A 25,376-nucleotide genomic window follows, 5' to 3' on the forward strand; every position below is an offset into this window, starting at 1 on the left:
TGGGGTTTTATCATGTTCTTTTGTTTGGAACATTTTCCTAATAACATTTTTTTAACTGTTGTTTTCTGTGCCTTAGATGGAGCATTCACCTCTGCTAGTCTTAAGGAAGCTGTCTCATTTAGTAGATAAACCTCCTTGTTTAGCTCAGCCTTAGCTCTTATTTTTCACAACCTTTGTGATTTCCCAAAGCCACTTTATTCTTAGTGGCTCCTAGTCCCAGAGGGTGTGTGCCAAGACCTGCCAATGTCCCAAAGGGGGGATCTCAGCACCTGGCTGCAGGCTAATTGGAAGCTGGACCCTCAGGCAAAATATGCAAATAGATCTCTTTCAGGGAAGGACTGGGAGATGGGTGGAGGCATCAGTCCACTCTCTTTGCTCTGAGGCCCAGGGGAACAGACAACCAGGAACTTTTTCTTTGTTTGCCACAGTTCTGCTTAACCGGTGAACACAAGCCTCACTGTCCACCAGAGCCAGGCTGTAAGTTCCCTCCAGTGGGATACCTCCAACCCAGAGCAGGGCAGAAGGACAACACAAAGTCTCTGGAGAACTGCAGCTGTGTTAAACCTTGTTGTTGTTGTGTTAAACCTGGCCTCCCTCAGAGATAGCCTGGGAATTGGGTGCCTCTGACTCTGGCTGTGTCTGTGCTGAGCCCTGGGGAAACAGCCAGTCAAGAGCAGTTTCCTTGTGTGTTAACAGACTCATAGCACCCGCAAATGCAAGCCCCACTGGCTACCAGAGCCGGGCAACCAAGGAGCTCATCCCCTGACTAGCAGCTGCAAAAGCCCAGTTGCCAGATGTGTGCACAGCTTCTTTCAGGGAGACGCTGGTGATCTGAAGTGAGGCAGCAGGGGAGCATGAAGATGGCACACTCGGCCCCTAGATGTGTGTTAAATCAGAAGCATGACTCTCAGACTCTATGCAGCTTTTAAGATATCCAAATAGGCCTCTTGCAGGGGAACACTAGGTGCTTCACTGTCCTGCCTCTGTGCTGAGGGGTGAGAGAGCGTGTAGGGGGAATGCCACCGTCCTCAGGAGCCACGAAGAACTGTTGACTGTGGTCTTTTGGGTCTTGTGGACTCAAGGCCCAGTTGGCTTTCAGAGCTAGGTATTTTGGGAGCCTGTCTCTCACGTGGGAATCTTAACAGTTGGGGCACTAGGTATTGGGTCCAAACCCTTCATTCCTCAGGGAGAAACTGGTAGTTGGGAGTTGCATCCAGATTATAGGTCACCCTGCTGGGGCTGGAGATGATAGACAGATTATGTTTCCTCCTCTCCTACCCTTGTTGATGTGGGTTTTCCCCTCATCCACCCCATGTGTGGGATTTGCTCACTGGTTTCTGGATTTCTTTCAGAGAAAATTGTACCATATGCAGCTGTAGATTTGGTGTGTCTGTGGGAGGAGGTGAGTTCTGTAGCCTCCTATGCACTACCTTATGACTTTCAGTGGCTTGGATTACTACTCTCATGGGAACAAAATTTAAGTTTTCTATCAGGAATAACAGAGCCATATACGGAGACATGATAAAATGTGTTCATCATCTGCCATGTTCTAGGCACTATGTTAGGTTTTTGCACACATTATTCTTAAATAAACATTCAAGGAGGTTATTATTAGCTTCTTTTAATACAGAAGGATATAGAGGATGAAGACATTGATGTAATCTGTTCATATCTCATATGACTGTGGGAACTCACATCTGGGTATTTCTGACTCCAAAATCCTTATTGTCATGTTTTCTCCTGTAACACACTAATCCTCTCTTTCCACTTTAACCAAGTCTCTGCTTGGATGCCCAAATACTTTAATGTTTAAAATGAAACAGCTTTTTCTGCAAAACTTCATAGTTGAGTCCCAGCTCAGACTGCTTCTTGAATTCCTCATATCAAACTCTCTGGTAATCACCATTGAACTTTTCCTCATGAAATGTAGAGTTCATTTCCAGTATGTTTGTCCCCTATTGTATCCAAGAGTTCACTGCATAGGTCAAGTTGTCAAAAGATGAGACGCTAGGATGGATGAGGTGAGGGAAGCAGATATAAAAAAAGACATACAATACATTGAAATCTAGAACTGCCCATCTTGTACATCTCCAATCTGCACAGCAACTGGATGATATAGGTAGTATTATCTATCCCCATTTTGCAGATGTAGAATATGAAGCTCAGAGAGTTTAATTCATATGTCCAAAGTCTCACATATTGTGGAGCTACGAATATATTAGTCCATTTTGTCTACCAATTGTTAGCTTTTCACCAAAATACATGGCCCATGTTCCTTGCATTCAATCTGTTTACAGTCTAATGAGAAAGTTAAAATATAAATGCATAGCCTCTTCTGAAATTAAAGGCCCAAAGGTGAACTTTCTGTCCTCAGTTTGTTATTTGTGTTACTATTATTCCACTAGTTATTCTAACTCTTTCTAACACCAGACATTTCTGATTTCTCTCCCTTATGTGTCTAAAATTTTAATATTTAAGTTCTTCTGAGTTCTTCCTTCATACTTTCACTGACACCTGTTCTTTAGTTGCTTTTTATATTGGTCAACCTGAACATATAGGTTTCAGGTGTGGGTTTCTATGTTATAAGATCTGTATATTGCACTGGGTGCCAACCACCCAAAGTCAAATCTTCTCCTGACACCTTACATTAGGACCCCCTTCTCCCCTCACCTCCTTCCCTCTGGCAACCACCACACTGCTGTTTGTGTTCATGACTTTCAGTTTTATATCTCACATATGAGGGATATCATATGGTTGTTAGCTTTTTCTGACTGACTTACTAGTATTTCACTTAGCATAATGTTCTCAAGGTCCATCCATATTGCTGCAAACAGCACTATTTCATCTTTTCTTAGAGCTGAGTAGCATTGCATTGTGTGTATGTACCACATCTTCTTTATCCAGTCCTCTATAGCAGGACACTTTGGTTATTTCCATGTCTTAGCCCGGGAATAATGCTGCAATGAACATAGGGTTGCCTATATCTTTGCAAATACATGATTTTGAGTTTTTCAGGTATATACTCAGGAGAGGAATTGCTGAACAAACACTGTTCGCTCCCTTGCCACTTGCCCTGCTGTCGCTCCCCCACCTGCCCACTTCCCTCCCCACCCTGCATGCTTCTCTCTGCCAAAGGAAGCACCTGCTACTGATCCAACCGTGAGTTCCCCGATGTAGGGCTGCACTTCTTCCCATTTGGTCTCCCTGTTTATTCCTGGTTGCCCACCTTTAGATGTGTCAATGCCTGGGTCTCTCAGGCATGCATATGTGTTGTGCAGGGCTTTCTTTGTTGAATTATAATTTGTTAACTTGTTGAAATGTCAGGGGGAGAGGACAAGGGGTTTCACTTGGATGTCACTTCTTCTTTAGCTTTTATCCTCTTGGATTATATCCTCTCTGTTCCCTTAGATGCAATTCTCCATCTCTTCCAATTAGTACTGCACAGGTAATGATACTAAACTTCTGCTTTTGCTAGTCATTTTCTTACTCAACCTCACAGTGTTGCTGTAGCTTTTAATAACTGGAGCCAGCCCAATTTTTTCTCTTATGTCATAAAGTTCAAAAATGAAAATTCCAGAACAGCTAGGTGAATCCATGTGTCCTTATTGGAACCTACCTTGTTTGTCACTATCCCAAATCCTTCTTGATATGCAGATACTACCTCCTTCAGATACTACCTAATTTCTGCAGCACCTGTAGTTTACAGTGATCTTGCACGCCTTTGATTTTATCTGACATTTATGGTGCAGGCTGCATATTAGTAGCATGGGATACATACTGTCTAGCATGGTTTCAAGAAGGCCCTGACAGAGTCTGGAATAGGAAAAGAAAATGTGTATTTCAAAAACATACTAGAATACTCATCTTTTCCCAAACCTTATTCTACTCCTGCTACAGCCACTAGGTTTTAAGTGGTGGTGATCCAGTAACCTTTTCTCAACTTTGGCACCACTTCCTATAGTTTTATATATTTTATCTGAGATACTAATCTAATCTAAGATTCATCTTCTTTCAAGTATAAGTTGCTCTATATGTTACCAAATATTCTAATTTATTGTTTGTGTATTTTTTTATATTCACAATATGAGCCCAATAGTGATTTTTTTTTAGTAGGCTAATGACAGGCTGAAGCAAGGAAGAATCACCATAGAAGAATTTAGATCAATTTATCGAAGTATTGTATACAGAGAAGAAATTATTGAGATTTTCAATGTCTATTCTGAAAACCGGAAATTTCTTTTTGAAAAAAATCTGGATGACTTTTTGACACAAGAGCAGTATATAGTTAACATGAGTGAAACTATTGCTTCTGAGATCATTGAAAAATATGAGCCTATTGAAGAAGGTAGGCTTGCATTTCAAAGTTTTATCAAATATTTACATTCTTAGCATTTTTTTATGAACTATGGTTATCAAATTCAAATTTTTGGGTGGGTCAAATTTCTTCTGGATAATATAAAATATTGGTAGTTTTATTATTGTATTTTATAGCATGTATATATATCTTTTAGAAAGCTACATGGTATTTCTTTCCTATTTCATTTTCCAGCTCCTTTCTTTTAACCACTTTTATATATCTGTCAAATGTTCAGAGATAAACTTAGGGGTAAAAAGCAAGATGAAGATTCTGTTATATGTACTATAATAGAAGAAAGTGTCTAAATAGTCATTAATAAGATAAAAATCCAGTTATGGGTAGTATTCAATTCAATCTTTATATATTATATTATTGAAAAAAACACATGAATAAATTAGCTAAATGAAAACAATTATAGGAAAGACATAAAATACTACAAAATCACTAATTTCTCCACTGTCTATACACATAATTAACTACAATATTTTAGACACATTTTCAAAATTTTGCTTTTTCTTTATTTTTGAATATAGTCATCTGGTTTAAATTAAATGACCATTTAGGCCAGCGATTTTCAACCGGTGTGCCACAAGAATTTTTAAAACATGCAATACCTGACTATTTAATCAGGGGTATTGACCTCTTTTCCTTTAGATTGTAAAAATAAATGAATAAATAAATAATGACCGAAGCAAACACAAAAATAGCTGTCCAGTGTGAATGTATCAAAATTATACCTATCTTTCTTTGTCAGATCGGGAAAAAATATATTTTTTGGTGTGTTGCAAAATTTTAGTAATTACTTTAGGTGTACCATGAGATGAAAAAGGTTGAAAATTGCTGCCTTAGGCTAATGAGCTGTCATATATTTTTTTATTTTTGTTCCATCTTTCAATGGATAAGAAAAACTTCAAAATTTTTTATTTATGCTCATTTTAAAATAAAATAATGCAAACATTACATAATAAATTATTTCTACAGTTGACTAAGTAACAATTAAGTTAAAGCATGGTGTTTAATCCTACAGGAATTAATTGGTAGCTCAAAATATTTATTTAACAAGGAGGTATGAAAGTCCAAATTCTGCCTTTGAAAGTTGGTTTATGGCTACCAGTGTTTAACATATAGCATATGAACCAAACTGATTCCTTCACTGAGTCACCCATTCATAATTTATTCAAATATTTATTTGTGGCAACCAAGTATGTTTTTAGGGGAGGAAATATAGTGGGAAATAAGGCAAACTAGATCTATTATATTCCTGATGGGGGTTGGAGGAATTTTGACAATGAAGAATTAGAGATACAAAAGTATAATGTCAAAGGTTGCTTTGTACTGTGAAAAAATAAAACAGAAAATCAAAGCGAGTAAATCACCCAGGAAGTCTAGTTTAGGTTGGGTGTTTAGGAGATTCCTCTATGAGGCTGTGACATCTGAGCTTAGGCTTAAATGATGAAAAATAATTAGTCATGTCACAAAAATGCGGGAGCAGTGTCTGAGTTGAGGGAAGAAAAGTGTTGGACCTGAGTTGGAAAATTCAAGATACAAGAGGATAGTGTGGTTGGAACTTGGAGAATGAGGGCGAGATGAATTTGGAGGGATAGTAAGGGATCAAATCATGTGGTCTTGTAGGTCCTTATTAAGATTTTGGCTTCATGACTCAGATCTACCTAAAGACTTGGGAGGGTTTTAAGCATAATAGGACTAAATGCAGTGCCAGCAAATGGGAGTTTGATCAAATCACCATTAAAACTTTTCTAGGTTTGCAATAAGATAGTTTGCACCAGAATGTAAAACAATTACAATACTAGCACACCTGATGAATTCAGTTAACTTATTTATTTATTTATTTTTTAGCAGCAAAGACTTTCTCTAAGGAAGTAGTGAATTGATTTATATTCTGGCTCAAGCTCTTTATATCATCAATGACTAGAAATTCACTGATAAGCACTTTCAGTAGAGCGGATTTTGTGAATATTCAAAGACATATTTTGGCACTGCTACCGGCAGGTGGTAAAAGATACAACACAATAACGAGATGGTGGCAATGACATCTTGGAATTGTGTTTGCATTTTAACTATAATATTGCACTGTGCTGTTCATCCATTTCACTTTTTGGAATGTCCTCTGCCTCACTTGGTTTCATACACAGCCAAGTCTTTGCATTTCATATGCATGCTTACTGATCACTTTAGAGGCGTATTAAGGCCAATTTTAAATATGATTTTAGAGTCCCAAATGTTGCCAAGATTCTCAGCTCATCCCATATTGTTATATGACATGTAGCAAATGAGGTTTTTAAAAATCCACGAGGTTCTCATCACAATCTTGTAGTTTTAAAGGGCACAAAATGAGTTTGATTTCTATTCCATTACCAAAAAAATTTAATTATTTTTTAGTTCAAAAGGGCTATAAGCCAATTACTGCTAATTGCACTGGGAAAAAGAATCAATTTATGCAACTGTTACTATTACAATATATGATGCATTTGCCCCACAAGTTCCCATAAATTTGCATGACTTTGACACAGAAAGCTTGCATGCCTACAGTGTCCTCTATGCATTTTTTTCTAGCTTTTATTTTTTATACTAAAATGGTAATAGTATTTTTGAATGCTAGGTTTTTCACTGTTATGATATCATAAACATTTACTTTTGTCACTATATATTTTTTTCTGATACATTGTTTTAAAGGCTGTTTAGTATTGTATTATATCTTGGGCTTTAATTTGTTTCCTCCTCTTATTAAGCATCCTATCTAATAAAAGAGTAATATGCAAATTAACCATGACTCTGCTACACCCACAAGCCACGCCCACAAGCCAATCAGGAGTGAATATGCAAATAAACCCAACCAAGATGGCTACCGCCACAGAGAGCAGGAGGGAGGCTTGGGTTTCCCTGGCAATGGAGGAAGCCAAGCTTTCCGCCTGCCCTTGCTGGCCTATGCCTCCACTCAAGGCTACAAAGTTTCAATGATAGAAGATACATAAATCAAAACAGAAATGAGGCTAGGGTTGCCACCGGTGATGGAGGAAACCAAGCTTTCCACACACCCCCGCCCAGGCCTCCGCTTAAAGCTACAAAGTTTCAATTATAGAAGATACATAAATCCCCCCAAAAATGGCTGCTGCCATGGAGCAAGCAGAAGGCTTGGCTCAGCTCCAGGCTACAAAGTTTCAATTGTAGAAGATAAATAAACCCCAGATACCAGGGCCTCCACTTGGGTTGCCAGGGGGCATGGCTGGCCTGCAAACCACCACAGGCCCCTTGCCCAGGCTGCCTCACACCCCAAGGGAACTCCCACCCTGATCCGGGACACCCTTCAGGGCAAACCAGCTGGCCCCCACCCATGCACCAGGCCTCTATCCTATCTAATAAAAGAATAATATGCAGGTTGACCATCACTCCAACACACAAGATGGCTGCCCCCATGTGGTCAAAGATCCTGCCCCCGTGTGGACACAAGATGGCCACCACAAGATGGCCAGCAAGTGAGGGCAGTTGGGAGGGACCAGGCCTGCAAGGGAGGGCAATTGGGGGTGATCAAGCCTGCAGGGGAGGGCAGTTAGGGGTGACCAAGCCAGCAGAGGAGGGAAGTTGGGGGCGACCAGGCCTGCAGGGAAAGGCAGTTGGGAGGGACCCAGGCCTGCAGGGGAGAGCAGTTGGGGGGTACCAGGCCTGCAGGGGAGGGCAGTTAAGGGTGACCAGGCCTTCAGGGGAGGGCAGTTGGGGGGACACAGGCCTGTAGGGGAGAGCAGTTGGGGGGAACCAGGCCTGCAGAGGAGGGCAGTTAGGGGCAAACAGGCTGGCAGTGGAGTGGTTAGGAGGTGATCAGGCTGGCAGGCAGAAGCAGTTAGGGGTAATCAGGAAGGCAGGCAGGTGAGCAGTTGGGAGCCAGCAGTCCTGGATTGTGAGAGGGATGTCCGACTGCCCGCTTAGGCCCGATTTCACCAATATTGGGCTTAAAAGGGCAGTCGGACATCCCTTGAGGGGTCCCAGATTGGAGAGCATGTGGCTGGGCTGAGGGACACCCCCCTCCCCTGTGCACGAATTTTGTGCACTGGGCCTCTAATTTATAAATAATGCTAGTGTGAACATTCTCGCACACTGATCTTTGTTTGACTCTCTATTTCTATAGTATAAATTCCTAGTGATAAAATTCTTTGCTAAGGATCACTCTCTAGTCTAAAGCGAATATTCACACCAGCTCTTATTTTAGGATGAATTGAATTATTAAACAACAAAAACAACAGCAACCAACTTAGAGCTCATATATAGGATAAGTACTCTCATTACCATCATTCCAAACATAGGAGGAAGTTAAATAACATTCTCATTACATGATAAGTGAATAGGTTTAACCCAAGATGTCTGATTCCAGAACCAGTGTTCTGCTTAAGTAGATAATTTTGCTATAGACCATACTGTGCATAAAAGTTTAGAGATAACTTACTGAAGATGGTAATGCACAAATGACCCAACAATTCAATATTAAGCATTTGTTACAAAAGAGGTACTGATTGTTTATAGCAACACTCTTTGTAATAGCCCAAACTGGAAATTATCTAAATGCTCATCAAAAATAGAATCGATGAATAAATTGTGGTGTAATCACTCAATGGAATACTATACAGTATGGGAACAAATAATGTCTAACTGAAAGAATAAATCTTAGAAATGATGTTGAGTAAAATAAACCAGTCACAAAATACAAACTGTATGAGATCATTCACAGAAAGCACAAAACCAAGAGACAATGAAGATATGCTGTTAGAAGCTGGACCATTGAATACCCTTGGGTGGGTTGTGGGGAGAGATTGAATGTTAGCAGGAAGCAAGCTTTTGGGATGTTCTAATGTTGTGACCTGTGACCTGGGTGCTTGTTAGCTAGATGTTTAGCCTGTGGAAATTCATTGATCTATAACATTTGTACTTGTGTATATTTTTAATACATAAAAAAATCAGAGATAATTGAATAATACATTCTCTACTTGAATGTTGAAGAATTAAGGTATCGCTTAGAAAAATTTGGTTCCAAAGACAAAAATAGTATTAATGTTAATTCTAAATGAATATTTTAGAAACATGCTCTATTACTGAATATGTTTTAAAGAGAGATATAATGTTTATACTGCTAATGATATTACTACACCTTTTTACTTCTTTTTTTTTTATAGTTAAGCAAGCAAGCCAGATGTCATTTGAAGGTTTTTCAAGATACCTGTGTTCATCTGAATGCCTACTATTTAGTAAAGAATTTAATAATGTTTATCAAGATATGCACCATCCATTAAGTGATTATTTTATCTCAAGTTCACATAATACATACTTGATATCTGACCAACTAGTGGGGCCAAGTGACATTTGGGGATATGAAAGGTATTTATTTGGATTTTTAAATTTATTACATTTTAAAACCCTTGGAAGTTCCCACTGGTGTCTGCCTCATTGGTGGGAATTCGCAGTAAAAGCAGGCTGTGCATATTAGGCAATCACATAGGAAAGAGCCATTTTGATTTGCACATATCTTGGAGACCTACCTTTCAGTGACTATGTAATCTTTCACTCTCCTCCTAATTCTGCCTGCTGACCTCCTTTTCCCAGTTAAATTGTTTCTCCAATTTAAAATCTAAGTAAATACATAACTTTACAAACTCAGAAGTGTATCCACTTAGAATTATGTAAGAATAGCCCAACTCATAGCTATACATTCATTATAGAATTTTCTATTCATACTTTATTATTTTAATTAAAAATATAAATTTTAAGCAGGTTGATTTAGAAATATAATTACTTTTGAATTCCAAGAATATGTTACAAGCAACTGAATATTTAAATTTAATTGTATTTCTTCCTCTATTTTTCTACCTACTTGTGGAAGATATCATTTTAGATCATTTTAGAAGACAATGCTTACCTGTTAATGTTTAAGTTTCTGGTACTGATCTTTCCTCACTTTTTCTCATTTGTTAATTATGTGACAAACATAAACTCCTTGTGTCTAATTGCCTCATCTTTAAAAGAGAAAAACTAATATAAACTGTTCTAATAGCATTAAATATTTTAATCCATATAAAGTCCCTCAAACTTATTTAAGTGGAGCATTTCTATACAGAGACAGTAATTTTCATTATTCATTCCCCAAAAAGGGGTCAATGTGAAATAGTAGAAAATGGCTTCACCACTGGAGGAGACTTTCTCTTACATACTTTCTTGTATATTCCTCTGAGTAACTCAAATCACTTTTGCTGGGAATCATATCAAGGAGTCAATATCTGTAGTTTGGTAAAGGTTGTTTGGATCCAAGGATAAAATCAGAACTATCGAGAGAAGTATGTAGCAACAATCAATATTAGGTAGGTTGTCATTCATGAAAAGTTTTCTTCCACAACTGAATTTTTGGTAGTTTTTTTTTTTTTTTTTGTCTTTTGTTTTCCCACTAGAGAGTTCAAGATTATTCTCTGTTAGCACCCCAAGCAACTGATATCTGTGTTGATAAACAGGGCAAGAAATATACTTTGACAATCAACTGAGTGGAGAGCAAAACAAACATTCTTTCATGAAAATTATCAAACTTTACAAACAGATATTGATTATTCTACAATTTAAAATCCAAATAAATAAACACATAAGCTGAGAAATAGATTCAGTTTGATTTCTACACATATAGCCCATTTTAGAACTTATACTTAAAATTAGGTAGCCACCTTATTTGCCCATGGAACTACCAGTGGGTCAAACAAGATTTTCTTAGAAGAGGGTTCTCAGGATATTCCTCCAACACTGGGACAAGTGGACTAAGACACTCTGGATTTTGCATTACAGTGCATCTCTATATACCTGAACAAAGCAGTGTGCACTTAAAAAGTAAGACAAAATGGTCTTAAAAAGCAAACCACCCCAAAACCTCAACAAATAACTTATGAACCATTTAGCTTTATATTGCTTAATGAAGCCTCCAATATAAATAAAATTATTAATTCTCTTCCCCTTTAATGCCCTACCTCTTCAGGTCACTTTCATCTTTCATCTATGTAATTCCCAAAGGAACATAAGGTCCTTTTTTTTTTTTCTTTCTTTTGTTTCCCCCCTGAATTCAGCACCTCAGCTTCAGTGTCATAATTGCTTTATCTTTCCTCAGTTACACTCCTACCTAAATATTGCTGGAGTCATCTCCCTGAAAAGTTGACTAAAATGATCCCCAAAGAAATACTAGATCTAAAATGTCTATTTTTTTTGCGAGTGGTTTATTCGGAACTCTGTATTTCTGTTGAAAGAATCACTGATTCTACATCAAATACTTTGTGCTGGGACCACACTCTCTTCTGCAGGTTTTTATGTCTCAGGGAAACATTTCTCAAATTCTTCACATTTTATGTCAGATAATTCTTTGTTTACCAGCATTCCTGGCCTGGCCTCTACCCACTAGATGCCAGTCACAAACCTCTCCTCCATCCCCAGTTATGGTAATCAAAAATATCTCCACACATTGTCAAATGTTGCCTAGGAGGCAAAATTGTCCTGACTGAGAACCGCTGGCCTGGACACAGTGGGCTAAATTAATATTTGTTTTGGAAAACAAATGCTAACTTGGTTTTCTATGGGAAAAATGTCTTCATGTATGGCAAGGGACCTTTTTTTTAAACCATCTCCCTGATACATAAGTATCACATCTAAGATTCTGATGTTTCAAATCAGCTTCTTTTCATTCATTTGTCTCCCTTCCAAGACTTTGTTTAGAGGATCACTTCTGTCTGCCTTCCATTTTCTTCTTACATACCTATAGCTCTCAGTTTTTTCTAATATAAACACAGGAAATATCTATCTATCTATTTATTTATTTATTTATTTAATATATTTTTATTGATTTCCAAGAGGAAGGGATAAGGAGAGAGAGAGAGAGAGAAACATCAATGATGAGAGAGACTCATTGATTGGCTGCCTCCTACACGCCTCCCACTGAGGATGAGCCCACAACCCTGGGCATGTGCCCTTGAGCAGAATCGAACCTGGGACATTTAAGTCCGCAGGTCGATGCTCTATCCACTGAGCCAAACAAGCTAGGGTGACAATAAATATTTATTGATAGTGAATTGTATATCAAACGTTTTCTATGAGACATATAGAACTTAAAGCATAAGTAATAGGTAGAAATTGCAGGAGTCAGAGTCCATAGCCCTGCCACCCTCTTGGCGGTGCTGGAACTGTGGTTGGCCCATAGTTGCTCCATGTTAGGCCATGCTCACAGTAAAGAAGAAGAAAAGTGTGTTCAGTTCAACACAACAACTTATCTTTGTTATGAATTCATTTACAAATTTATTGCAAAATTGCAAGTAGTCTTTGGAACATTTTAACATTTTTAATGATCCAGGAATGATTATTTATTTTGTTTACATTTTGCTAGTGCCCTTGTGAAAGGATGCCGGTGTCTGGAAATTGATTGCTGGGATGGATCACAAAATGAACCTGTTGTGTACCATGGTTATACACTCACCAGCAAACTCTTGTTTAAAACTGTTATTCAAGCCATACACAAATATGCATTCATAGTACGTGTGTATCTTTATTAAATTATATTTAAACACAATATAATTTACATGTTTCAAAATTCTATGATCCTTGGCATTAGTTTGGATTAGTGATTTTCAAATTATGGGTTATGATCCATTAGTAGGCAGTGATAGATAGTTAATGATAGATTTATCAAAGTTAATCTCTAGTAGTAAGGTACATGTTTCATGGAATGTTTTGTTTAATTATATAATATGTGTGATTATTTCATCATAAATATATTTCTTAATGTATGAAAAAAAGTTTGAGAAATATTTTTCTATGTAATAGTAGTTCTATATAATAATAAATATTTTACCAATATTCAACTATTTTACTTTCAAGATTCAAACATAAAACGTGTTAGAAATGTATTATCTCCATTGTTGACTTTTTTAATGACTATGGTGGCAACTATTTAATTAAAATATCTTTTTATTGATTTTAAACAGAGAAGAAGGGAGAGAGAGAGAGAGAAAGAGAGAGAGAGAGAGAGAGAGAGAGAGAGAGAGAGAGAAAGAGAAAGAGGTAGAAACATCAATGAGAGAGAAACATCGATTGGCTGCCTCCTGCATGTCCCATACTGGGGAAAGAACCTGCAACCCAGGAATGCCCTGGCCAGGAATCGAATTAGTGACCTCCTGGTGCATGGGTCTACGCTCAACCACTGAGGCAAAATGGCTGGGCAAGTGGCAACTATTTCTACAACAAAAATGTTTACAAGTTTATTTTGGATTTTAAAATTACTATTCAATTGTTAAAGCTAGATTCAAAGACCCAGTTCTTTCTAGAGCTTTTAAAGTCAGTTTACAAATCCTAATCTATAAATTGGGTAGGTTTTAATAATCACTCAGTTTTGAATACTTGGCCCATTTATAAACTTGGCTAATTAAGCACCTTTATATATTTTAAATTGTTTTTGTTAACTTAGTATATTTGATTTCTTTCTTAATTAGTTCAATTGTTGTAAAATTGAAGATATTTAATCTAATCTTACTGAATACTTAATGTATATCTAATAAATTAATGCATATCTATTAAATTAAACATAAATTTGATAAACTTAAAATTCTCCTAAATAGATCAGTGTATTAACTATAAAAATAAACATAACTTGCCCTGGCTGGTTTGGCTCAGTGGATAGAGCATTGGCCTGCAGACTGAAGGGTTCCAGGTTCGATTCCGGTCAAGGGCACATGCCTGGATTTCCAACTCAATCCCCAGTAGGGGGCATGCAGGAGGCAGCCAATCAATGGTTCCCTCTCATCATTGATGTTTCTCTCTCTTTCCCTCCCCCTTCCTCTCTGAAATCAATAAAAATAAATAAAAAGTATTAAAAATAAACATAACTTAAATAAATTGCTGTATCATTTATTAGAAATATAGTATAAAGTAAGTAAATATTCACAAAATATGAAATATGAAAAATTTCTTAATTTAAAATGTTGATGAATGGCATTGATTTTCTTAAACACACCATTTCTAATAATTCTAAATTTATATCTTTATCCTAACTTCCTGCTTGAACTCTACACCAATACAGACAACTACACACACATTCTACTTGCATATTTAATAGGCATATTTAACATAAGGTATTTAGATTTGAGCTCCAGATAGTCCTCTTTCTGCCAGTCCCACTCTTTTCATGGTCTTCCCAATTTCATTGAATGGTAACTTCTATGTATGTAAGCCTAAAATAAATCATTATTGTCAACTTTAACTCTCTCCTCCTTTTCTCCAACATCTCAGTCAGTTTTTTAGCAAGTCCTGTTGGCTCTACTTTCTTTAATCCCTTCTTCCCATTCTCATTGTCACTGTCCTGGTCAACCACCATTTCCTCTCACATGGATTATTGCAATGACTTCATATCCAATGTTCCTGCTTTTCTTCTTTCTTCCCTGCAGTTTCATCTCAATGTATCAGACAGAGTGACTTTTTGGTAAGTCAGATCATGACATTCCCCTTCTCAAAACTTTCAATCCCACTCAGAATGAAGGCTACAAAACCCTACATCCCCTGTTTTCTATTACCCTTCCTATCCTTTGGCCTTTCTCCCTTGTTTGCTTGTCTATTCTGGCCTTCTTACTCTTTTTCAGAAATGTCTCAAAGCCTTTGAACTTGCAATATTAACCGTTAATCTGAAATACTTTTTCCAAATATTTGTATAGCAAACTCTCTCACTTAATCCAGAGTGGGTAATGAAAGAAAAAAAAAAAATAGAGACAATCTTAGAAGTTAAAGGTCTTGCAAGGATGGAAACCCTTATAGCTTCTAAGATTCCAAAGAGAAGGAGACAAAATGAAAAAAAGGCTTTGAGCAGCAAGATTCAATGAACTTTCTCAGTTGAACAGCATAACTCAATTTTGTGGCAAAGATGAAGTTTGGATTTTCTACCATTAATTTGGGAAAGAGATAGCAATGAAATAAAGTAGATTTGGTAACTTGATTGAGGACATAATTTTGCGCATAGATACTGGCACATGTAACTTATTTAGAAGCAAATACATAAGAAAACTAATTTTTAAAGGTAATTATATTGTCAAAACCGAAACAAAACACAAGTGTGACGCAGGTGAGCATTAAAACAACCCTGGGTCAGGAAGTGAGCTATAAGAAAAGCAAACTCCTCAATACTTACTTTAGATGTGGCCATGAAGGATAAAAGACAAGAGCACCTTTCCAGAGGTTGGAGCCGAGGACCACCACAGAAGCCAGAAAAAAAAAAAAAAAAAAAAAAAGAAGAGCTTTCCCCATCTGCTAGGCTATCACTTTGCCTAGTTTCTAAATCACTTTTTATTTTTGGAAAATTTTTTACACATTTTCTTAGTATTAGATGGAGACTATATATGTGTGTATAAGAACATATATTGTAGTAGGCTGAATATGGGTCCCTGAAGAAATTAGGTTCTCATTTTTGGAAACTCTAAATGCTACTCTATTTACAAAAAGGGGTATTTACTAATGTGATAAAGCTAAAGAATTTGAATGAGAGGATTTTTTAAATCCTGGATTATCTGTGTGGGCCCTAAATGCCATCATACGTATCCTTATGAGGGAGACAGAGGAAGATTTTAAGCCCCCAGGGGAGGAAGCAATGTGAAGACACCGGGAGGGAGGACAGAGATTGGAGTGATATGGTCTCAAGCCAAGGAATGTTGGCAACACCTGAAGCTGAAAGAGACAAAGAACAGATTTGCCCTAGAGCCTGTTGATACTTTGAAATATTTTTTTAGCCAGTGATACTGATTTTAAATTTTTGGCCTCCAGAATTGTGAGAGAATAAATTTCTGTTGTTTCAAGCAACCAAGTTTGTAGTAACCTGTTACAGCAGCAGCAAGAAAGTAAGATTCTGATCCATTAAAAAGGTATAATATATATCCTACTTAAATGTCTGGGATAATGCGGCAGACCCTGCAATTCCCTGGCTTGCTTATAAAGTTGGTAAATTTGTGACCTGATGATCATATATGGAGACAAAATAATTTTGAATAAGATCCAAAATGAGTGGTGATCTCTATTTTTGTAGCAAATTTCAAATTTACAGTGGTGAGAAAGGGCAGAAAATGTCTTTGTAGAGTCACCCTTCTTTAATATATCTCCTATATTATTAAAAACTAGAAATATCTTTATCATTGTTTTAAATGATAAAACAATAAGTTTTGATTTTAGAATTTAAAATGGAAAAAGTAGGAAATTAACATTTTCCTTAACTTACCAGTGTTAAAGTTTTTTCCCTCACATTTAAACACATATAAATAAACATATACATATGTACTTTGAAAAATAGAAGTGTAACCTCATATTCTCTGGCAACTGCTTTTCTTCATAAGACTATACTATAGACATATTTCTACAGCAGTGTACTAGTATATAGCTGCACCTCCTTTTTTTTTTGCACCTCCTCTTAACCAATCTATATTATGTCTTTAAGTGGCTATGCCATTATTGATTTAAATAAGTACCTGTTGTTGTATGCTTCAGTTGTTCCCTATACTTCTGGTGCAAATAGTAATCATTTTTCTTTTCCTATAGATTTAATGTTCTCTGATTTGTCAAACTTAAAAGTACTTTCAGTTTAAAAAATCATTATTTTCCAAAGGTATTGAACATTAGAAGTAAGTGTTAAAATAGATTAAGTGCTTCTTTTAATTACATTAAAGTTATTAAGGAGTTCTGAGAAATAACTGTAGTGATGGTTAATTTTTTAGACATCTGACTACCCAGTGGTGCTCTCTTTAGAAAATCACTGCTCCCCTTCCCAGCAAGAAGTGATAGCAGACATTTTGCAGTCTATTTTGGGAGATGCCTTGCTGTCTGATATGCTTGATGATTTTTCAGACAAACTACCTTCACCAGAGGTAACCTTTTATCTGAGAAGCTCAGGTTAAGACCAAAAGAAAAACTAAGTCACTATGCTATTGGTTCATGAAACTGCATTAGAGATCATTGAAAATGCTTAAATTTGATTATTTGTGGAGGTGTATCTTTGTAATGTGTTGCTTAGAAATGTTTCTATGAACATTTAGGTGACTATATTTTGTATGTTAAGAATTATGTACAAATTGAAATGTCTGTGTATTTATCTTCACAACCTCAGCCCAGTACCTCAGCACCTGGGTTGCAGGTTCCCTGTTTTAATCTGCTCAATGTAACTGTCTCTATGATTCCCTTTCCATATTCAGTTGAGCATATGCTAGTATTTGGTTTAAAAAAGGTACCCACGCCCCCCCCCCCACCCCCAATCTTACACTCAGGATTTCAGTTTCATTTCCAGCTATTTTTTAATTTTTTTATTCCTGGACTTAACCAAATTTTTCACTTTCTCATCTCCTCACAACCTACCTAATCGGGCTTCCTCTTGCAACTGCACCGTAGTAAATATCTCATTTTGGTCATCAAATACTTTCCTGATGATAAATTCTAATGGACCTATTTCAGTCTTTATCTGACTTATTCCCTTGACAGCATTAAACACTGGGGATGCCTCCTTCCTTCCCTTAAAGCACTTTCTTGTGTTAACTCCACATTTTTGAGGCTTTCTTCATTCTTCTCTGGCCCTTCTTCCTTCTTAGTTTCCTCTGCTGGCCCCAATTTTTACCAGATGATAAGTGAACTTTTTTTTTTTTTTGCATGATAGTATTGTTTAACAACAAAGAGTTTAATTTTGCTATGTCATCATTTTGGTGCAAAACAGTCTTTTTTGTAATATTTGAATATTTCCCTTTATATTTTTTACTCATTTTATTTAACTGAGTGAAAAATTTAAAGATGAAGGTGTTTTGACAGTAGTGACAAGAGCACAGGGCTCATGATAGAATTGAGACAGACAAAAGAAACTGAACATATGGAAAAACTTTCACCTCATAATAATGCACACAGGCTAAATTTGTCCAATTGTGACAGAAAATAAACATTAAATAACTTGTGCAAAGTGCTGGAAACACCACGAAACATTTAGTCTAAGAATCATGATATAATTCGGTAAATTATAATAATTTTAGCTTTATAGGAATAGAATTCCTCCTCCTATTATTTATAAATCCATTTTTAGCATTTGGATATACAGTTTTCATTAAAGTTTTTGCTTCCATACTAAAGTAAGGAAATGCTTTCCAATGGGTAAATAAGGAATTAGAGATAAAGTGATTTTATCATACTGCACTCAGTCTTCAATGTACAAAAAAAAAAAAAAAATTGCCTGGAGACTTGTTAAAGAGGCATATTCCAGTCTCACAACCAGGATTCTGATTCTCTAATTCTGAAGTCAGAAATGAATCTACAACAATCATAACAGGCTTATTTTTTGGTGAATTTTGGTCAATGCTATAATATTACTATATTAAAGTCTATTAGGGTTCCTATAGAGGTATGGAAAAGATGGAGCTCTTACATGTGTTACTACTGTGAGCTAACTGCAAATCTGATGAAAGACTTTCCAATGACTGTTACAAATGCAAATTTACCTGTAAATGTGTAATTGTATCTGTCTTTCAAATTGTCTCTGTAGGCATTAAAATTCAAAATATTAGTTAGAAACAAGAAAATAGGAACTTTAATAGAAACCCATTCAAGGAGAGGTTTGGATAAGCATGGTAAAGTAGAGGAATATGAAGAATATGAAGATATAGATAATGAAGAGGAAGCAGACAAAGCCAAAAGTTCAAGATCATTGACTACTTTAACAAACAGTCCAGAAAAGGAAACAGATTCAAAGGTTACAACTGGATTAGCAGTTTTCAAGAAAAAGAAGGTGAGATCATGATTTGAGAAAATCTTACAAGTGATTGAAAAGTTGTTTTATTTTCTTATTGGTGGAGAATTAAAATTTTTTTTTAGAGAGATATTTCTCTCCTTATAAAAACTTTAGTTTATCATTCAATTTTTTTTTTGGGAAAAATTAGCAGTAGAAAATAATTTTTAAAAGTTATCTCTTTTCCTGTTGTTTTAATCTCTTTCTCTATAGTGACAAATATTATGTGGTATTATGTGCTAGGCATTGTGCAGTGTACAAAAGATACAAACAATATAATGTCTCTGCCTTCAAGAAGATCAGACTGTCAATGATAAGAAAATCACTGTTTGTAAAATATCCTATATAATAAAAGCTTAATATGCAAATCAACTGAACCATGGAATGACCAGTGAAACGACCGGTTGCTATGATGTGCACTGACCACCAGGGTGCAGACGCTCAATGCAGGAGCTGCCCCAAGCCTGCAGGCTCCAGGCCAGCCAAAGCGGGTTCCAGCAGGGGGCCCCCTGATCACCCTGCCAGTAGCCCTGGCAAGCAGGTGGCAGTGGGGGGTGGGGAAGGGGCCAGCCAGTGAGGGGGTGGCACCAGGCTGGCCAAGGTGGGTGCCAGCAGCAGCCCCTGATTGCCCCACCAGTCGCCCCACAGATGGGACCTTATCGCTGGCCAGGCCTAAGGACCCTACCCGTGTGTGAATTTCATGCACTGGGCCTCTAATAGTATTATAAGTATACAAATTAACATGACATAAGAAGGCATATCAGCTTGCAAGTGATAGAAACAAATTTGTCTGTTTTAAGTAAAAGTTATTAATTTTTGGTGCAATTAATTAATTGCCCTACATAAATGAAAAGTTTAGGGAAAGGGATGCTACTTTCAGGAATGACTTGGTATCATTTCTCCAGCAAAGTCCACAGAACTTTGTTTTTTTCTCCAACTTTGGACTCACTTTCCCTATATTGGTGCAAGACTGTATCTGCTTTCAGGTTCCAATCCAGTGGAAGGCCCATCTATCTCTCAGATGACCAAGCAAATTCTTTTTGTACATTGGCTCTGACTCAGTTATTTGCACATCCCTGAACCTATTAGTGTTGCTACGGAAGGCAAAGCTTTGATTAGTCAGGCCCAGTTCATATTATCGATACTTAAGCACATAGATTTAGCATGAGCACAAAATGTTTTCCCCAAACAAAACTTGGGAAGAAGCTAACAGAAGTATAGAGCATATAGATGCAGGGCTGTAAAAGAGCCAATGTATACTCTACAATAGAAGTTACTCCAAGATGTTACATCATCCTGGAAATATGACTTACTCAGGACTAAAATTCTTAAATTTGCAAATTCATGACAGCAAACTGAAGTCTTTGGGAAAAAGGAAATAACAGTTACATTAGTTGGGATTTTTAGGTTTGAGCTATTTCATCTTAGCATTAAGTACCGTCATAAAGTAGAATCACATTGACCCAATTCTAATAGTTTTTGAGGAGGTAATCTTATGAAAAGACCCAAATTGTTGATTTGAATGCATATTTTCTCTGTTGGAAAAAATTCAAATTATTAGTGCAAAAATTGTGAAAATACTGCTTTATTTTTACACCTTGAAGGTAAAAGTGGCTGTGGCCCTATCTGATCTTGTCATTTATACTAAAGCTGAGAAGTTCAGAAACTTTAGCTATTCAAGAGAGTATCAACAATTCTATGAAAGTAATTCTATTGAGGAGTCAACAGCTCGGAAACTTTCCAAGTTAAGAGGTAAATTCCTATGGTTCAAAGAGATGAAATGTTTAAATGTTGTTATATTCACTGCTAAGGCCTCAAGGTGGGTCAATGGAATTTCTAAAAATTACATTCTCATAAAATTTCAACATATTTAGCATATTTTAAAAAGGTTATATGCCTCAAGTACATTAAGTTTTATTTCATAGAACTCAAACAATAGTCAACTTCTTTAAATCATGGAATTTTGATTGAGACTGTCTAGTGTGGACACCTTGGTGGCTACGGCTATGATGAGTGGTTTACATGGGAGGGCAGAGAGAGACAATTCTGCACAGAAAGGCAGAACCAAATTTACAAGTAACACGAACTTCGTCCTGAAATCAAAGGGGAGCAGGAGAAGATTGAAATCTCAGGAATTACATGATTTATGGTGTGTTTCTGAAAGATGCCTCTGATAGCCCCATAAGGGTGAGACTATCTACAGGGAAGAGAGGATGAAGGCCTCAGTGATAGTGGATCCAGGGTGAACTTTTTGGACTCAGTAGGATCTAAGAGGTAGAGTTAAGTAGACCTGGAGGCTGTCATATGTCTGAGGTGAAGGAGAGGGAGGAAATCACACCCAGGCCAGACTACCAGGTGGCTGAGCTGAGTGCTCCTTGCCACAGCATACCTGTAGAGGGACATTTGTCTGCATCCTCTTTTACCTGCGTTCTGATTCTAAATCTGAGGTGGGTTATTCTGTTTGGTAGAGCCCAGATGTAACAAAGCCTGAGAAACACAATGGGAAGCAGACCCTACCCTCTTCTCAGACTTATATGGCAGGGAATATCCTCAACTTAAAAAGGGATGGGTTGCTTACTCACAGTCAGGTGACCCTCCAAGTGCCTCTGAGAAATTGCAATCTACCATCTTGTGTAAAAATAAGCACCTGCAACTGACTTGAGAAAGGCTGTTGGCTGTTTGGAAATGTGTATTTTGATAAATTTGTTGGTTAACCTCATTAGGCTGGCCACTGGTACCCATGCGTTTGGAGGTATATTTTAGCTCATCTCCTTAAACTTCCTATTAGAAAGACCCTGAATATTATAGACCTTGGATATTTTTGTTTTTAAATTGCAGATAGTGACCAAAATCACTTCAGTAGGCATGGACCAAAGTTAAAATAATGTAATGTAATGTAATGTAGTAATGTAATGTAATAGAGTATATGTATGCAGTGAGAATAAGTATTTTATTTATAAATTATAATTGTGTGTGTGTTGGGTTGTGATACAAATATATTTTTCATTGTAAAGTCTTGTCAACAGAGTTTGAATTTGAATGATCTACTTTATTATTCCGTCCTTTCAAACAATTGAATGTTCTCTGTTGTTCATGAGGACAGGATCTTTAGGTACAGCAAAGGTAGTAATAATTCTCTCACTCTCATTATATTAAACACTTGCTCAAACACTGGGGACTGGGTAATTCTGAGTAGAGTTATAAAGTGTAGGATCACCATTTCTTTGGATAGAGTATAGAGTATTTTTCTTGAACCCAAAGTCAATAGTAAATAATTAGTGATATAGGAAAAGGTGTACTGCAAGGATGTTCATCATTATTAAAACATAATAAACATTAAGTTTATAATAAGGAAAAATAAGAAACAGAAATGTCCATACATATATTTTTTTAGTCATTAAAAATAATATGGTAGGTGAATATTATTGAAGTGGAATGATTTTCATGTTATTTTAGTAAATAAAAATAAGTTCATAAAAGGGAATAAATAATATGATTTAATTAAAAATAAATATGTATATATGACAAAAGAATGGAAATGTTTATACCAAGATGTTATCAGTGGTTATTATTTTAGTGAAAAGATTATATGTGGTTTTATTTCTTATTTTTAAAATTTGATTTTCTCATTTATCTAAAATGAAGATGAATTGCATTAGTAATAACAGCATATTTTTATTTCTAAACGTCAATCTCAGAAGTAACAAAAGCATATTATGTTAAGAGTCTTTAGTGATTATTCATGCTTATTGTTTTGTAGATGAGAAAAATTAAGGCCCAGAAGAACACATTTTACCTAAAGATAAACATCTAGCTTAGGACTGGATAAGGGATCATGATACTGGGATGCACATGCATTTATATATGAGTAGCTTCAAAATACACTTTTGTCTCAGAGTGTATAGCTTCTAAAAATGAGAGCTGATGAAGTTAACTGTAATTAGTGTTAACTTTAGTAACTAATTTTTTGCTTGATAATGCTTCCTAAAGAATAATATTCAGGATGAGTATGGCAATGGTTCTGTTCTAGTTGACTAGCAAACACAGGTGGGCTATAAGCTTAATCATTTATCCCATAACTGGTCACCATATTAGAAAGAATAGGTGTCTCAGAGAAACATAAAATTGTGTTAAAAAATTTGAAGGAGTGTCCAATGGTAGAGGGTGTAAATTAGTTTTGCATCTCAAGTAATTTAAATATAATATATGAAGGTGAAGGGATTAAGAAGTACAAATTGATTATTACAGGATAGTCATGAAGATGTAAAATACAGTGTAGGAAATATAGCCAATAAAATTCTAATAACTATGGTGTCAGGTGGATATAAGATTTATTGGGATGATCACTTAGTAAGTTATATAATGTCCAATCATTGGGGTATATACCTGAAACTAATATAATATTGTATGTCAACTAAAATTGAAAAATTAAAAAAAGATTGAAATAAAAAAATAAAGTGTCAAGAAATAAAAATAGAAACGTAAAGAATATATGAGTAGAAACAAAAAATATATAAATTCAAATAAACTATGTGTGTGTGTTGATGTACACTACAGGTATAGACCTTATCTCAGTAAGAAAAACAATTGAAATAATCAGAAACATTGGGAGATAGCAAAATTTTTTTTTTCAGTGGAAAGATGCAAACAGAAATGGAATGAATTTTGGGGGAAGATGTAGTGGTGGTTGGGATTGGCAGCTGAATTGGATAACTTTAAGGTCCCATTCAACCCTGGGAATCTATTAAATATTCAACTGAGTTAATAATAGCATGATATAGCTTTATATGACTTATATGTGATTATGTCCTAGCGTGAAAACCAAAGTAAGGCAAAATCTGGAATGATACTACTTTTTTAAAAAAATGAATGCATTTTATTTTGGAATTTTATATATCCTTATGTCAAAGTGAAATTAATTTGGATGTAAACCACCCCCCCCCAAAAAAAATCCCCCAAACATGTTATCTAATCACTTTTTCTCAGGTGAATGATTAGTGTGCATAAAATTGTGTAATAAATTATTATTACCTTCTTAATAATAGTGAATTACACTGTCAAATACAAAGGCATAAATTAATTTTGATTTATATGAATTACAAATATTTTTGTGAAGATAATACATATAGCAATTATTGTAGAATTATATAATATATATAAGGTAGTTAATTTAATTTATTTGAAAAAAATTCACAATGTTTTAATAATTTATTTTTTAGCCCATGATTTTATTCTTCACAACACGAAGTTCATTACCAGAATATATCCCAAAGCAACAAGAGCAGACTCTTCTAATTTTAATCCTCAAGAATTTTGGAATATAGGTTGTCAAATGGGTATGTTATACAGGATATTAAGTTTTTTGCAAAGATAAAATGAATTTTATAAATTGATAAAAGATTCTTGAAAAGAGCTTCTTTTGAAGATTTTATTTTGGCTCTGGGTGTTTTGCAGTCAAGCAATAATGATGAATCATTGGTTTCAAGAGTTGAGGTTATTCCTAAACATGTTGGAGAGGGTAAGTCTAGGTAAAAGTTGGGGGCATGGAATAAATTCATCAAGAGTTAGCAAGGGAAGTGTAGGAAGGGAAAAAGAAAACCAAAATTGATGTAAGAGGAGAGTGAAGACCAAGTCTTTTACTTGAAAGATTTGCTAAGGGTCTCTTCAAATTAAGTAACCTCTACCTTTTACACATTACACTAACTTTTGTATTCATAATTGAAAAGTGAATGAGATTGCGTAGCTTTGCTATTTTTCCATATCTGACTCTCCCTGTTCCAAATTGGTCAGCTGGTATAGCACTGGTACTAACAGTGGCAAGTATTAACTCTTTTGGTACTGGACTGTGGCAAGGCCTATAGATTTGGAGAGATGGAGAGAGAAGGGTCAGGATGTCGGGGCGGTGGGGTGGAGTGTTGGGAATGGTGGAAGGTTATACTGCATATAGTGGCTATTTACCAGCTTATATGGATGTATTCCTATATTTTAACAACATTATTGCTCTGAAAGCTTGTGATAGAGTTGGTGTCTTCCCTTCCTGCATTTAATGTACTGATTTTCTTTTTTAAAAAATATATTTTTTATTGATTTCAGAGAGGAAGGGAGAGGGAGAGAGATAGAAACATCGATGATGAAAATCATAGATTGGCTGCCTCCTGCACACCTCCTACTGGGGATTGAGCCGGCAACCCAGGCATGTGCCCTTGACCAGAA

The 25,376-nt window shown here is 36.1% G+C and overlaps 1 protein-coding gene across 1 annotated transcript in view; it reads left to right on the forward strand.

The window, feature by feature from the left end:
• PLCZ1 (phospholipase C zeta 1) overlaps nucleotides 1–25,376 on the forward strand; it is a gene marked incomplete at its 3' end in the record, with an annotated part of 47,030 nt that overhangs the window by 12,442 nt on the left and 9,212 nt on the right. The window contains exons 2-8 of the mRNA XM_080659370.1: nucleotides 4,114–4,345; nucleotides 9,538–9,739; nucleotides 12,765–12,909; nucleotides 17,122–17,271; nucleotides 18,921–19,163; nucleotides 20,768–20,915; nucleotides 24,383–24,499. Of these exons, the coding sequence (XP_080515496.1) occupies nucleotides 4,291–4,345; nucleotides 9,538–9,739; nucleotides 12,765–12,909; nucleotides 17,122–17,271; nucleotides 18,921–19,163; nucleotides 20,768–20,915; nucleotides 24,383–24,499 (1,060 nt within the window). The 5' untranslated portion in view covers nucleotides 4,114–4,290. The remainder of the gene's footprint in view (nucleotides 1–4,113; nucleotides 4,346–9,537; nucleotides 9,740–12,764; nucleotides 12,910–17,121; nucleotides 17,272–18,920; nucleotides 19,164–20,767; nucleotides 20,916–24,382; nucleotides 24,500–25,376) is intronic.

Source organism: Plecotus auritus, assembly GCF_963455305.1.
Source record: "Plecotus auritus genome assembly, chromosome: 3".
NCBI lineage: Eukaryota > Metazoa > Chordata > Mammalia > Chiroptera > Vespertilionidae > Plecotus > Plecotus auritus.